We start from the raw sequence: 16,646 nt of genomic DNA on the forward strand, positions 1-16,646 counted from the left end.
GGGATAAAGGCTGGATTTGAGTGCCCAGGTCGGGGCAGGGAAGGAAGGACTGAGTTTTCTGAAGGAAAGCTCTGAGTTCTCGGCACACCTGGAATTCAGGTACCTGAGTCTCACTGGAAGCAGCCCCAGTGAATTCCTGCTTGCTGCTTGTTTTTCTCCTGTTGTTGGGAATTCTGCAGAGCTCCAGGGAGTTTTCTGGCATTTTGTGCAGCCTCTGGAGGAGAGGCAGAGCTGAGAGGATCCTCAGGAGCAAAACTCCTGCCTGTGCTTTAATGTGTTTATTTTGCACCTTGCCTTTTGCCTCATTCCATGTCCTTGGAAGGATTTTCCTGGATAATTCCTCCCAATGATCCCTGCCATTTCTCAGGCACACTCATCCCTTTTTTCTGCTGACACCTTGCAGCATTATTTAATAATTGCATCATAATGTAATAAAGATTGCAGCGTAATTTAATAATAATTCTTGCAGCATCACTGAGGGGGAGATCCCTCAGTGTTTGTCACTCGAGGAAACACCAGCAGAGAATTTGTGCTTCATTTAGGATTCCCCATTCTTAACCTCACTAATCCCCAACATTTCGTGGGCTGATCCTTCTCCTTCCTCAGTTTTTCATTATCCCAACATTATCCCGGCCCTGCCTTGCTTTAGGATCCCCACGAACAGAACCAGCCCCATCTCCTTCGGCCCTCTATTGTTCCTCCCTTTTGTGCCAAGTACAGTAAAGCCTCAGAGGCACCCCAGGGCTCCCTGCTTCCCATCCCTCTCACAAAGAGCCTCTTTTCTCCTGCCTCTGGGGCCTTTGGGGCTCTTTGCTCCAGAGAAAAAGAGCCCCTCTGCCTTTTTGTAGCTGTCACTTTTCCCCACTCCTTTAATTAGACTTGATCCCCATCGTCTTGTTTGGTTTCCCTTTGACCCTGCTCCTTTTCCTGCAGGGAGGGAAGTCTTGGAGGAGTTGGGCAGCTCCTTTCCTACCTGGTTCTGACAAGGCTTCTCCTTCTTGGGTCAGGCTGGGAGGAACTTCAGATCCAAGGCTCCAAACTCTCCAGAATATTTCCTGTTCGTGCATTGGACACTTTGAGTTCACGTTGGGAAGAGCTTTAATTCCATGGCTACAAACTCTCCCAAAATTTCCTTTTTTTTTTTTTTTTTTTTTGGTGCTGCACATTTGGACTTCAGGTTGGGAGAAACTCCAATTCCGAGGTTCCAAACTCTTCCAAATATTTCCTGTTTGTGGTGTTGCACACTTGGAATTCAGGTTGGGAAGGGCTTTATTGCCAGGCTTCAAACTCTCTCAATATTTCCTTTTATTTTTGGTGCTGCACACTTGGAGTCCAGATTGGGAGGAACTTCAATTCCAAGGCTCCAAACTCTCCCAAATATTTCCTGTTTGTGGCACTGCACACTTGGAGTTCAGGTTAGGAGGAGCTTTAATTCCAAGGCTCCAAACTCTCCCAATATTTCCTTTTTTCTGCCGTTGCACACTCGGAGTCCAGGTTGTCTTTCCAGCTCTCTGAGTGGCTCCCCCAGATTTTTGTGTCCCTGGCTGTGTTGATGCTGCTGTCCCCATTAAAAGTAAAATATCCATAAATATTCCTGCTGCTGGCGCCTCCCCTCCTCCTGGCTGGCTGTTTTTCCAGACACAGGACCTGACATCTCCTCGTGCCTCCCCTGCCATGTCTGAGCCCTTTCTCCAGGTGAGGGATCCCTCCCTGTGACGATTTTTGGGGGGATTCCCAGGGAGTGATGATTTACCCCCATTGGATCTGCTCTGTGGTACAGCTGAGCTCTTTTCCCACCTCACCAATACCTCACAGCCCCAAATCCCCCTGCTCAGAGCCCTGGCGCTCTGCCAGGCACAGATTTGGGTGGGAAAAGTCTGTTTTCAGTGTCCAGGCTGGGGCAGCAGCCCTCAGCCCCCTTTACCCTCCGTTCCACTCCATGCTGGTCCTGTCAGCCACATTCTCTGGGAAAACTCTGCACATCCAACTTCAACCCCTGCCAGAACTGAATCTTCTCCTCCCTCTGCCTCTGCTGCTGCCTGGGACACTCCTGGGGTGGTTTTGGGGCTGGCTGGATTTCCAAAATCATCTTGGATCAATGTGGAGCCAGCTGCCATAGGACAGAACTATTTAGGCTGGAAAAAGCTCCCAATCCCTAAACCACATCCCAAAGGGTTCTGTCCTTCCAGAGCATCCCTGTCAGCGCTGGGGAGGGTTTTCTGCTCCTGGTTCCTTTCCCTGGGGGATGTTTTGTTTGAGCCCAGGCTGTGCAGGGCAAAGCAGTGTCCGTGTCCTGTTGGACCCCGGTGTTTTCCAAAGCCAAACCCCGCCCTGAGGTGCTGAAGGAGAAATCCTGGAGGTGAGTTTGGCACCGCCAGCTCTGGCCAGGGCAGGGATGGAGGTGGAAACAGCTTGGGGGGATTTTTGGGGCAGGTTCCTGTGCCTTGTGAGCTCCACAAACTTGGGGTGGTGGCAAAAACTGTCCCAGGGCTGTGGGGACATCGGTGGCCACCCCCAGGGAGGGACAGAGTCGTTGCTGCAGCCTGGGGAGCTGAGACAGGTTCTGGTGCTTGGGGGAAGAGTGTCGATGCTTCGGGGGTGAGAAAACTTCCAGTTTCAGCTTTTTTATTTCTTTTCGATTTAGTTATAAATTAATATGTAATTTGTCAATATATTAATAAATTTATATATTTCTAAATATAGGCATACAATATATAAAATTATTTTTATCATATAAAATAGATTTTATATCATATAAAATATATTGAGTTATAAATTAATTCATTTAGGTGGGTTTTTTTTAAATTCAAGGGGTTTTTTTTTATAAAGCACATGTTTAATTAGGACTCAATGACGAAGGTGGGTGATTAAGGAGAGCTTTACTGGTGGCCCAGGTCAGCAGGGCTGATGTTCAGAGCTGCTCAGGAACTCTCTCTTCACTCTCCCTGACTCCTGTCACCCTGCTCGAGGTCTCTGTGCCACCAGAACGGGGGAAAATCAATCCAGCAGGAAATCTGGGGAGCCTTTGAAGCAATTAAAGGGATAATGCCAAGGTAAATGCCCTGTGCTGTGCAGGCAGAGGTCGAACAAGTGGTTGATGTGTCAGGTATCGATTCCTTTGCTGCTTTTTACTCATCTGTTTTCAACCTGCTGCTTTTTTTATTTTTTTTTTCTCCCATGGGAAGGGGGAGAATGAAGTTCTGTAGTCAAGAATGGGCAGAGAACAAATCAACCCCAATCCCAAAACCAGAAAAGTCATTTTCAGCCCTCTGAATCTCAGAATCTGTGTCTGTTGTGGTGTAAAACAGCATCACCAGTGAGCATTTCTGACATTTCTGACCCTTTGCCCATCAATTTTGCATTCCCCAGAGAGGGCTGAACCATCCCTGCCCCATCCCCTTGCCCCAATCCCGGGGGACTTTTCCAGGGGAGCAGCAGGGCTGGGACATCACTGCAGCCCCATTTCTCCCAGCAGCACTGACAAGGAGAGCTCAGAGTGATTTTTATAACTGTCATTGGCCCCTAATTAGATGTTTGATGCCAAAGTAATGATCATAAAAGGCTCTTTATTTCAAACAAACCCATGTGAATAATTATGTAAATATTTGTCTGGCCCAGCCTTGGGCTGAGTCCTGGGAAAGCTTTTTGGATGAGGATCTTGGATATTTCTTGTTGGCTTTTATAGGAGCATATTTCAATTTTTTAGATGCTATCTTTGGGTTCGAGTCCTCCTGCGTGGAGGATGGAAGACCTGAAATGACATCTCAGCTCTTAAATGCAGCAGATATTTCCAATGTCACCTTGTAACCCGTTTAATAGGGAATATCTGAGAGCAGGGAAGGGAAAGAACACGCAGCTGTGACCCAAATTCCCGAAAATCTCCCCTTGGGAACCCCATTGTGGCAGCTGTGGGCTCCAGGCAGATAAAGGCAGGATTTTATAGGGGTGGTGGTGAGGGAAGATCCATCAGCTCTTGGAATGGTGCAGAGGGATGACGTTTGGGGTGGCTTTGCGGCCTGGGAGGGGTTTGGATCTCATGGAGGAGGTTTGATCCCCATGGAGAGGTTTGGATCCTATAAAGGGTTTGGATCCCCATGGAGGAGGTTTGGGTCCCCATAGAGGGTTTGGATCCATTCAGGGGTTTTTATCCGTGGAGGGCATCAATCCAAGGAGAAGTTTGGATCCCCATGGAAGGGTTTGGATCTCCTGGAAGAGTTTGGATCCCCATGGAGGGGTTTTTATTCCCACGGAGGGGATTGATCCATGGAGTGGTTTGGATCCCTGTTTTGGGGGTTTGTATTCCCATGTAGATGTTTCTATCCCCATGGAGAAATTTTTATTCCCATGGAGAGCTTTGGATCCCCATGGAGAGGTCTGGATCCCTGTTCTGGGGTTTATATACCCATGGAGATGTTTGGATCCCCATGGAGAGGTTTGGATCCCTTTTTGGGGTTTATATCCCTATGGAGAGGTTTGGATCCCTGTTTTGGGGTTTATATCCCCATGGAGAGGTCTGTATCCTGTTTTGGGGTTGTGTATCCCACGCAGAGGTTTCTATCCCTATGGAGAGGTTCCTATCCCACGGCAGGTGGGATGGGGAGGGAGGAGCCGGCTAATTAGCTCAATAATTAGCTGTGATGAGGCTCCTGGGGGCTGCTTGTGATGTAGACGCAGCTGGGGGCGGTCAGAGGGTTGCCTTTCTCCCCTAATGACCGAGGAGCAGAGATCACAAAGCTCTGTCAGGGCTGAGCTGGAGTTTCCCAGCGCTGCCCTAATCCCACTGGATGTGCTCATTTAATGGGAACAAACCCTGAACCCAGGGGAGGAATCCCGGGATTTTAATGAAAAAAACCCCACAAAAAACCAAAACAAAACCCCAAACACACACACACACACAAACAACCAAAAAAACCCAAACCAAAAACCAAAACACAACACCAAAACCGCAAAAACCCAACAAAACCAAACAAAAAAACCCCAAAAACAAAACAAAAAACAAACAAAAAAAACCCCAAACCCCACCCAACCCTCTCCAAAAAAAAACACCTTCCCCCCCCAAAAAAAACCCCAAAGAACACCAATAAAAACAAACAAAACACCCACCCCAAAAACCAAAAAAACCCAAACAAGAGAACCCCAAACACTGCCATTTCTGAGCTTGGGCAGCGAGGAAATCCACCCCATAGCCACGATTTATTTAAAATGGGAATCGAGAAAGGGCTGGGGGCTGGATGTTGTGCTTGGATGAGCCTCTGCTGCATGTTTGGAATCATCAGATTCTATATTCTCATAAAAAAAAAAAACCTCTTCTGGCCCAGAGTGAAACAACATTCCCGGGCGATGTTCACCAGGAAATCCATCTGAACACCTAATTGGGAGCAAGACCCGCAGGAGAAATGTTGGATTAGAAATGAGAAAATCACTGGGAGCGCGGGATTTAAGTGGTGGATTTCTCTCTGCTCTCAAAGATGTCCCTTGAGACCATCTCAGCTCCTCGGGGGGCTGAGGAGGGATGAAATTCTGTTAATTTTGGGCTTTTTTTTTTTCTCTTTTTTTTTCCCTCCTGCTCTTCTTGTGAAAGCAGCACCTGAGTGGTGCAGCGTGGGTTATATAAACTCCAGGAATTAATACTCCAGGGAAAACTTTGGGAAACAAGCTTCAGGAACACTTCTCCTGAAGTCAAGCAGGTATTAATTTAAAATTTGCCTGCTGGCTGTATTTTTTTTTTTTTTCTTGAGGAGAATCAGATATGAACTAAATGCTCAGAGTTGGTCGCTTTAAACATCTGAGGGAAATAATTGGTTTTACATTTTTTCTCCCCGTGTCGAAATAGTGGAGTGAAGAGAAGGGCTGGAAATAATTCAGTGTTGGACTCGATTTAATTTTATTATTTTTTTTTTAAAAAGATAAATCAGCCGATGAAATATTTAAAAACCAAATTACTTCTGCCCGCTCCCATTAACTTTGCAGACGACTGAAAAAACCCGCAGTGCATGAAAATGAACCTTCAGCTGGTGAATTCCTGTATTTTGGGGGTTTACCTGGGCGTGGGGCAGTGCCCGGGGACGATTCGCTGCCTTTGAAGTGGTGATGGATGTGATGAGCCAGGCTCAGCCCCAGCCCGGGTTTAGCCGCCTGGAAGTGATGTTAATTCTGCAGGTGCTCGTGTTAATGTGCTTAATTCAGCTCAGCGAAAGGCTGGGCAGGGCTCTGGGAAGGCTGCAGAGATTATATTATGATTTATTCTGGGATAGCTCCTGTTCCCCTCTAATTTGTCCGTTTTGGGTGCTTTTCCCCAAGATTTTTTTTTATTTAGGGGAAAAAAGATGCTCCTTGTCCTTCGTGTCTGCTGTGTGCTCCCAGCACTCATCCAACTCCCTCAGCATCTCCCACCTTCCCTGGGTGCTGCTGGGAGGTGCTCAGAGGGAACAGAATCCATTCCCGGGCACAAAATTCCCTTTGAAATTGGCTTTATGACCCTTTTCCATACCGCTGAAGGGTCCAGGGATGTGTTTTAGGTCATCCTATAAGGCTGCGTGTGTCCTGCTGTGCTTCCACTGGCTCAGGAATGGGGAAAAAAAAACCTAAATTATTGCTCACTCTGTTCCCAAAGGGCCCTGACACCCACGGAGGCTGCTGGCTGCATAAATCCCATAGAAATCCCATAGAAATCCTATATAAATCCCATAGAAATGCCACAGAAATCCCACTGGCACGGGCTGGGGTTTCCTGGGTGGAGGACACCGCTCTGAGTGTGTGGGATGGCTCCATCCTGGTGCAATAATTCCCATTCCAGGGACACCATCGCCTCCAGAAAATGACCCAGAGGGCTGCAGGGAATGGATTCCACAGGGAAAAATCCCAGTTTAGCTGTGGGATTGTGCTCCTTTTGGGGGATTTTGGGAGAGGCCGTGAGGAGGAGGCTGCTGCTGGCTCTCTGGCAAAGCTCTTAGGCCGGGTCTCCTTTATTCCTTCCCCTTTTCCAGGTGATCCTGCCACCTTTGGGTGCTTCCTTGCAGGAACAACTGCTCTGCACCCCGTTAAATCTGGCTGCAGAGCTTCTCCTTGATTTTAACGTGCTGCAAACTCGGGGCCTCAATTAAGCCTTGCAGGGCTTGAAGTGGTTGATTATTACAAATTGCTTTGAAAACGTAGCTGCTGTCCCAGTGCCAGATTGTCTGGGAACTCCGGGACTTTTCAGAGCAAAGATAAAAGGTTGGAATTTCCTTTTCCACCTTCGAGTGCACCTGAAGATTGAGAGGTGCAGGAGGTCCTGGGAATGGGAATGAGTCCCATGGCAGTGGGGAGGAACTGGGAAAGGCTTCACCACGCTCCCAGGGATTAATTAATTCCTAATATCCCACCTAAACCTGCCCTCTGTGTGTTCTCAGCCATTCCCCTTTGTCGGAAATCTTGGAAAACCTCAATGCTCCCCTTTCAAAGGTTTCCTTGGGAAGCAGGAATCACATCCTTGGATGTGATTTCCATCATCTCCTGGCGTTCCCTGAGGGCTGAGCCAATCCAGGAGTCTTGCCATGATTTTCAAATGGGATTTTGTGGGAAAAAAAAAAAAAAAAATCCAGAGCCTGGGGGATTTGTCCCCCCCCAAAGGGGGACAAAACTTGCATCCCTTTAGGGCTGGTTTTAAGGAGCTGCTCCTAAACTTGGTTCGTGTAAGAGCTCTGAGTGACCCATTCCAAACTTGGGGTCCTGCCCCATCAGCTTTTTCATCCGTGGATCTGCTGAGGGCGTGAGTTTGGAGCTTCCCCAGCTCCCCAAATCCCGGCCCTCCATTCACCCTGAGTGGTTCAAAGGGCAAATCTCCTGCCAGGAACACAACTTGGGCTGGAGCACTTCCCAAAAATGTCACAGTGACCCAGAAATTCCTGCTCGGCGTGGAGGGGGGAGCTGGGGGAGCTCTCCTGGGTTGGGATGGGACAGGAGCAGCCCCGTGGGCAGGGTGGGATGTGAGACAGCCCCTGGAGCTGCTGATTCACCTCATTCCTCTGATCCCACCGTCATGACCAGCTCCTAAAAATTCCCTGGAGTCCAGTCAGTGATGTGGGTCAGAGCTCAGGCTCTCCCTAAAAGGCTTTGTGGGTTTTTTTTTGCTCCGTGGATGGGATTTTTTTCCCTTCAGCCAGGGAGAATTTGTCCCCTGGAGCTGCCTTGGGGACGGCCAGGGAGAATCCCACTGATGACAAAGGGATCGGTGTGCCCTTTTTAGAGACCCCAGCACCCCCTTTCCCTGTTCCCTGGGGGGTTTCCCATCTCTTTTTCCCAGGATTTGTGGTGATGAGGAGGGAGGGGAACAGAAGAGGTGAAATCCTCGGTGTGGGTGCTGCTGTTCCCAAAGGTCCAGGATGGATTTGTTCCTTGGCTGTGCAGGCTGGTGTGGGACAGGGATTGTCCTGGAAAAGTCCATCCTCCTCCTCTTCATCCTCCTCCTCTTCATCCTCCTCCTCTGAGCCATCCCATTGCTGCTGGATTCTTCTTCCCCCCTCCCAAAGGGAGAATCCCAAATCCTCAGCCCTTAAAACGAACAGGAATTTTGCTGCTCTCGGATTTTGCAGTCCAGGGCTGGGATTTCCCCTCAAATCCTCCACATTCACCTGACTTCTGGTGAAATTCTGGGAGTTTTGCACGGAATCTGCAGCAGATTGTTTAATTATGTTCCATGATGGAAAACTTTGCTCTTTGCTCACTGTAAAGCCGTGGCTTTGTTACAAATTCAAATGATCGATTATTTTAGGGAAAAAAAAAAGGATTTCTGCTCAAATGAACAGAAATGGATTATTTTTCAATCAAATGGATTATTTGATTCTTGGAATTTCATGGAGTCTCTGAGCTGCTCCAGTGTCACTCCTGGGTTTCTTTTCCTTTTGGGATTAGACGTAGGATCCTTCCAGTCTGACCCTTCATAATGGTTTCCTTTGTTCCCAGTTGGGACTATTTGGGCTTTTTTAAAAGAGGAAAAAAATAAATAAGGAGATGTCATGAGTCATTGGTGAAATATTCTGCAATCTGGAGCAGTGTGAATTGACACAGCTCTGTGGCAGCTCTTGGGAGGAGCAGATGAGTTCTGACCCCTTCCACAGCTGCCTTTTTTTTAAATTTTTAATTATTATTCCCTCAATTTTACCTCTTCCTAAGGAACAACCTTTAATATCTTCAATCCTGCAGCTCGCATTCCTCGATTCTCCTCCTCAAAATGCCTTTTTCTCTTTGCCCAAATAAATAATTGTGTTTTATTGGGCTGCTGGGATGCTGAAGAATTTAAGAGGCTCTGTCAAGCCCATCCAAAGGATGCTGGAGCAAGAGCAGCTGGGGTTTAATATCCTTATTTCAGGCCCTGTTTTATTTTAGTCCCTGCCACCCTGTTTGAGTCAGTTATCCCAGGGCTGCAGCCGGGTCAGCTGCGGTGAAAAGTGTTTAGATAAGGAGTCAGAATGGTTGAAATCCCAGAAGGCTGAAAAGGAGACTCCCAGCTCTATTTAAAAAAAAAAAAAAAAAAAAAAAAAAAAGTATCGCTGAGGGGAAGCAACTTCCAGTCCTGAGTTGCTTTTATTTCTCCTGGATCTGACACAGGAACTCGAGGAATAATAAAATATCCCTAAATTAGGATATCACACGTAAATCCCTCTCGGTTTTAATTCCAAATCGAAGCCCAAAGATGTTCAAGGGGAGTGAGAAACTCCAGGGCTCTGCCCTGCCTGGGCTGGGCCCTCCAAAGGCAATAATTGAGTGTTTATTTAGGGCTAAGAATATCTTGGAAAAGGACTCAAAGGCTGGTAAAGCTGCAAGGGAGGGGAAGGGATTCTTTGGAGCAAAGAGGAGCTTCATTCCCTCTGCCAGGGGGATTCTCTGCTTCCTCCTGGAGGGACCCCAACCTCAGATGGGTTTTGGGATTGAAGCTTTGGGGTCACCAATGGCTCCCCCTGTCCATCCTCAGCTGCTCTGACCCCTCGAGGTTTGGGGTTCTGCTGGAAAACATATTTTTTCCCTTTCTATGTGAGATTGGAGAGGCCCTGGCTTGGGTTATCCAGAGAAATTGTGGATTCTTCATCCCTGGAAGTGTCCAAGGCCAGGCTGGACAGGACTTGGAGCAACCTGGGACAGTGAAAAACATCCTGAAATTCTTTTCAAGGAGATGCTGCCCCCGAAAGAAATGATCCTTATTGGCTTTGTTTGCTGGGGGGATAAATGACCATTTTCTGCTGTTGTTCATACAGGAAATAAATCCTCAAATAATTCCAGCAAATCTGCACCCCTGCAGCTGGGAGGCAAATCCCCAGCCTGTGGGGATGGTGGTGAAGGATGGGGAAGCTGCAGAGGGCACTCCCCAAAAAGCTGGGGAGGCTTTTTGGCTCTTCACCTCAAAGCAGAGCACACAAACCCCAGCTAAGGGCTGCGCCATAAAGTCCTGAGGGTCTCTGGGATGTCCTTTCCCATTCCAAATCCACACACGGAGGGAAATTCTCCTGCTGCAGGCTGCCCACCCCTCCTGCAGAGCCCCAAATGTCCCACCCAAGGTAAAACAACCACAGGGGCGGCTGTGCACAGGGAATTTGTGTCTCCTGCTGGATTTTTGTTCCACTTTGAAGGCTGGTGGAAGGCAAAAGAGTTTTAGAAATGTTGCAGGAAACCCCCTGAATTTTGTCACAGAATCCCAGGATGGTTTGGGTTGGGAGAGACCTAAAAAATTTCTCTCACCCTACCCGTGCCATGGGCAGGGAACCTTCCTTAGACCAGCCTTGGCAGAGCTCAGCTTTAGAATTCCCTGCAATTCAGAACGTGCTTTTATTTTCTTTTTAAGCCTGCTTTTCTTTTTTTTTTTTTTTTTTTTTTTTTTTTTTTGTTAAAAGCCTGCCCAGTTCCCTGCACTGGGAGAACTGGGAGAACACAGGGAATGCCACTTCCCAGCACTGGGGATCCTCAGCAGCTCGGTGACAAGTTTAAACACCGTGCCTTCTCTCGGGGGAATCAGGATTTAATTAAAGACCTTGAAAAATGAGATTTGTTTTGAGGTCTGCCGCTTGCAATTTGTAATTTTTCAGGCGCTGGGAACACGGAGCTGCACAAGGAACACATAAGTGACTTATGGGAGTGCTTTGGGGTTGTTCAAGGTGTTAAAAATTATTATTACAGGCATAAATATGGCTTAGATTAATGGCTTCTGGCTGAGGCTGGGATTTGCAGCGTGCTCTGCAGGAGCTGCAGCACTGAATTTCCAGAGCAACATTTCCATTGGGTTCTTGGGGTTTTCTGTAGGGTTTTTCTTTGTTTGTTTGGGTTTTTTTTTAATTATTATTATTATTATTTATTAATTTTTTTATTATGGTTTGTTTGGGAGTTGTTTGGTTTGGTTTGCTGTTGTTTCATTGGTTTTTGTTTTTGTTTTGAGGGGAGAATAATATTGAATTATTTTCCCTCTTTTCCCTTGGCCAGGGAAGATGGATTTGGGAGGGGAAATCAAAAATTAGGATGAGGGAAATGAAATTTGGGATGATTGAGTGGAGATAAGCGTTTCCCTGACCTGCAGTGGCTGAAGCAGAGCTGCTGGTGCTGAGCCCTGTGACTGACAGGTGTAATAATGGATTGAAATAAAACCCCTGTTTGTTATTGCACAGATCCTGAGGGATCAGCAGGGTTTAAGGCGTCTCTTCCTCTAAAAAAATTTGCCTTAGAGAACAGTCATGGGAAGGGGAGTTGGGAATGGGGTTTGGCCCCGGGCAGGGGGGGTTTGGTGGGCTCAGATGTTCACTGGGGGATGTTAATGATGGCAAAATTCCGGTTTTCTTTGGAGTTCTGGGGGGATTTTGGAGCCTGGCTGAGTCCCAGGGGGTGGTTTTGGTGGTGCCAGGTGGATGCCCAGCCCAAAGCCAAGGTTTTGTTTTGTTTTTCCCAAAGAATCCTTCTTGGTTTGCTCTAATATTCAAATGGGAGAAAGAAAAAAAGATAAAATCTCTGTTGGCCACTGCTGGGTGAGGGCAGAGGTTTAAACTCAACAGCAGCAGCCTCTGATCCAGGTTTTAACAGGTGTTCAAAGAATCAGGAGTCACATTATCCCAGCAAGGGGGTGGTTAATTGTGGTGAAGGAGGAATTGGGGATTTAATCCCTCTTTTTTGCCGCTGTTGGGTCAGGGAGTCGTTCACAGGATGAACCATGGAGAGGTGAAGGTCCCATGGGCAGGGACATCTTCCAGCAGCTCCAGGGTGCTCCAAACCCTGGCCTTGGACACTCCCAGGGATGGGACAATCCTTTTGTTCCACTTATCCCTGGAAATGAAAAAACAAAACAAAAAGCCAGACTTTTGGCACTAATTTTTACTCCTCTGTCCCTTCCTGTGCTGCTCTGTTATTTCTCCTCTGGGCACTGCAGAGCACGTTCAGGCCCTGCCACCTCTGCTGAGCTAAAATGAGAAGCCACGCTCCTTTTTTTTGGCTTCATCCCAAGGCTCTGCAGGTTTTTGGCGCAGCCTCTGGCCCGATTTTGGGGTTTTTGGGGTTTGTCTCTCTGTGGGCTGGGCGTGTTGGGGCAGCAGGGGCTGAGCTGGTCCCTTTGGGGAGCCCTGTGCAGAGAGCAGAGAAAGCTGCTGTGTGCGATGCTGCACAGGGCTGTTATTCATCACCCCCAGAGTGAAAAGGAAGCTTTCATCCAGCCCCAGCTCGTTCAGCTCTCAGCTGGAGGCCAAGCCCAGAGCAAACCTGTGAGAAATCCCCTGGAATTCTCTCAGCCAGGTCTCTGTCCTCCTGTGCACGGCGCCCGCAGGAGATTGCTGAGCTGGGATTTGGCTGGAAAAGCCCCAGGAAATATCTGGGCAGGGATGAGAGCTGCTCCTGTGTGCTGCTCATCCCTGAGGGCACAGCCGGGCTTGTCCCTGCTCAAAGGATGCTCCCAGTGAGGCCGAGGGGCTCCAGCTGCCTCCTCTCTGACTTCCTGGGGACAGAGTGGGACTCTGGGGACAGAGGTGGGACACTGGGGACAGAGGTGGAACCTTAGGGACAGAGGTGGGACAGTGGGGACAGTGGTGGGACTTTGGGGACAGAAGTGGGCTCTTGGGGACAGAGATGGGACACTGGGGACAGAGGTGGGACAGTGGGGACAGAGGTGGAACCTTAGGGACAGAGGTGGGACAGTGGGGACAGAGATGGGACACTGGGGACAGAGATGGGACACTGGGCACAGAGCTGCTTCCCCCTCCTGCCTGGTTTGCAGTCGGTTTGTGCAGCACCAGACTGGTTTCTTACTGGAACATTTCGCTGAATTAATCCCGGCTCTGGAGGCCCAGAGGATGCTCCTGGGGAATGGAGATGAACTGCAGTGCTTGGATCACCCTTTAGGGACAGAAGTGTCCCACCAGGGCACTGGGGATGGGCTGGGGCTGCTCAGAGGGCTCCAAACCTGTGCCTGGTGTGTCCTGGAGCGGATCCACCTTTAACAAAGGGGGTGTCTAATTAATAGGAGGCAGGACGGAGCAGTCGACACATCCAGCCAGTGTGGTTATGGTGTCGCTCTCCCTTTATTGTTTACAGCATGACTTTTATACACTTTTATACTTTTTATACACTTGGTTGACATTACAGGTCACGCAAAGTATGTAAACAATCTTGGACTTAAGGTGGTTAAAGTATCAGAGCTACAACTCTGCACATCAAACCTCATTATTGCCCGGAACACCTCAATGTCAGAAGGGAATTTTTACTGCCCCACAACTGGGGAATTTTTCCCCACAGGCCTTAGGGCTCAGTCTGGAATTGCTCACCATCTTCACTCCTGCAACATCCATCAGCTCCCAGTGAGCACTGCAGAGACACCTCTGTGTGTCCCACGGGTGGATCCCTGCGGATGGGATCCCCTGCAGATGTTCCAGCACATCTGGCTGGCTGCTGAGCACACGGAGCTGTGACACCCCACACCTGGCACGGGGACCCTGCTGATGTCAGGGGGCTGGAATTCACCTCCCTTCCTTTCCCTTTTCTTCCCCTCTCCCCCCTCGATAAATGCTGGAGGCAGCTCAGGAGCTGGCTGCTCCTGGGGCACAGGGATGGGACTGGGAGCAGGGATGAGGTCTGCCTCCATCTGGGCTGCTCAAACACAGCTCGGGCTGCAGACGTGCAGATATCCTGTGAGGAATACAACGTGGCTGAAGGCAGGGGGAAGGATCCAGTGGAAGGAGAGCTGAGACAAACGTGTCACCCCTGCAGGGCCTGAGGAGGACGAGGGATGAGGAAATATTGCAGCTGTTTGCTGCTCAGGCCAGGCTCCCTCTGCTCACTCATTATCTGCTCTTCCCTGGCCTTTGCCATATGTTTGTAATCTCTATTTGAGGGCCCCAGTTATTTTTTTTTTTTTTTAGGGTTGTGGAAACTTTTAAGAGCTGCCTAACAATGGACATCGATTTTTCCACGCAAATATTGGGCTGAGCTTCTTTGGTAACCAAAAATTCGGATATTATCAAAGGAATTGTCCTTGCTCTTTCTTCCCATTCCCATCTTGCTCTTCCTTCCCATTTCTTCCCGTTCCCATTCAAGAATTCATTCAAGGGTTTAAAGTCAGGTCAGACTGTCCCACTTCTGCAGCCTCCACCTCTGTGAGCAAGAGCAGATTAGGAAGTTAATGAGATGCAGATTAAGAAATTAATGAGATGCAGATTAGGAAGTTAATGAGTTGCATCACTTGCATGACTTAATTGCTGTCCCGGAGTCCTGAACATCTGGAGGTGAAGCTGCCCTGTGCTGGTGTGGGATGTCAGGCAAGGTCTCCTCATTAATTAGAGCCTCAGGATCGGAGCCTGATGGGATGTGAGGGAGGAAAGGAGCCTTCTGCTGAGTGCCATTGATCAAAATTCAGATTTTTTCCCCCTTTTTTCTGTGAAGAACAGGTGGGGTTTTGGCCGTTCAGGTGCACGTTTGGGTGCAGTGCTGATGGTGCAGAATATCCTGGAATAGCTGGGGAATGATTTGGTGGGAATTGCCTGGACTCGAGGTGCCTGAGGAGGGTTTGTGCGGCAGCTTTGCCTCCTCACCTTGCTTGATACCCCAAAACATCCCCTGTGGGTTTTCCTGTCATCCCACCCTCTGTGTGTGTGATTGTTTTGGTCTCTGTCCCTCAGGGAATCTTCCTTAGCTGTTTGCTTCCAAAAAAACCCCTTTTTGCCTCGACCAAGGTTTGCATTGACGTGGTAGGAAATTCCTGATTTAAAGCGATTTAAATTCCTGCTGAATGCTTCATCTGCAGGGTGTGCTCGAGTGATGGGCGCTGGGTGAAGACACGCAGGGAAACCCATCTCCTGGGCCAAACAGGGCGGTGCAGCCTCTGCTGCTCCTCAGTCAGTGCCTTTGAGCATGTCCCAGCCCTGCAGCTGCCGTGAGCCTTGGGCTGAAAGCAGATTTCAGCTGGCTTTGAGTCTGTGATGATGGGTTTGTGCATTGCAAGGCCAATTTAGAGCCCAGGAGTGCCCCTCCTGTCACCTCCTAATTCTCCTTTCTCCTTTTCTCTTCACAGCCGAGCCTGCAGACCTCTTGAAGGTGTTAGATTTTCATAATTTACCCGACGGTATCACAAAAACCACGGGGTTTTGCACAAGCAGAAGGTCTTCAAAAGAAGCAGATGTCGCTTACAGAGTCACAAAAGATGCTCAGCTCAGTGCCCCGACAAAGCAGCTGTACCCTGGTGAGTCCAGATTTTTATTTGTCCCTTGGAACAGTCTGATTCCGTCATTTCCCCAGCGTGTTTCCAGTGGTTCTGGTCTTTCAGGGGGCTGCAGATTTCCAGCCATCAAATAATGTCCTTTTTTCCCCTGTGTTTGCACGAGGTGGTGGCTGTCTCTGCAGAAGAGGCGGCCAGTAGCATCAATCTGCTCCTTGCTAAATTGGAAAATTCCTCCTCCCTGGCTGTCCCAGCTGGGGACAGGAGGCAGGACGGGGCAGAGGAGGCCAGGCTGTGTTTTGTTCCCTGCCCTGGGGAGTGCCCAGCACAGTGGGGTCTGGTCCTGGGGCTGTGGTGGCTCTGCTAACACAAATAATCACCAGATAAAAACAACAGGCTGGCCCCCAGGAGCAGCTGTCCCGGGAAAAGCTGTTTGCAGGGATGAGAGGCTCCTTAGAGGAAGGCACAAAGCCCTTGAGGAGCACCGACCATTTTACTGATTGAATTTTTCAGGCCAAGGCATAATCAGTACAGAGTCAAACGTGTTGGTAAGAAGGATTATGGACCCAAACTCCTCCTTGCCTGGGAGTCACCTGCAGAATTCCTCCTTCCCAAAGCATCCCGGTGTCCCTGGGGGATGCTGGAATCAGGCAAGGCAGGACTTTAAGGAGAAAAGTGCTTTTGCTGGGGCAGCTTTGGCATGAGGAATGTGCCTGGTGAGGGAGGCAGGAGGGGATTGAGGCAGAGCAGGCACACACATCCTCCCTCAGAGCTCGGGAGGGGATGAATGGATTGGCTGAATCAGAGCTAATGGGCTGTGCCACCATCACTGCTGCTTAATTAACCAGGGCACCCCTCAGCCCCAGCCTGGCACAGGCACAAGTGAAGACTTGGAGGCTGGGGATGTGCTTCCAACCCTCCCCTCCTGTTCTTCCCTCGTTGGTGAGGTTATTTCCAGCCTTCATCATTGTCTTGCTGTGACAATAATTCTGTT

At 49.0% G+C, this 16,646-nt stretch overlaps 1 protein-coding gene across 1 annotated transcript in view; it reads left to right on the forward strand.

The window, feature by feature from the left end:
• Window positions 1–16,646, forward strand: part of COL5A1 (collagen type V alpha 1 chain) — a 137,006-nt gene that overhangs the window by 15,421 nt on the left and 104,939 nt on the right. The window contains 1 exon segment of the mRNA XM_066332902.1: window positions 15,509–15,676. Within this exon segment, the coding sequence (XP_066188999.1) occupies window positions 15,509–15,676 (168 nt within the window).

Source organism: Sylvia atricapilla, chromosome 19, assembly GCF_009819655.1.
Source record: "Sylvia atricapilla isolate bSylAtr1 chromosome 19, bSylAtr1.pri, whole genome shotgun sequence".
Classification (NCBI taxonomy): domain Eukaryota; kingdom Metazoa; phylum Chordata; class Aves; order Passeriformes; family Sylviidae; genus Sylvia; species Sylvia atricapilla.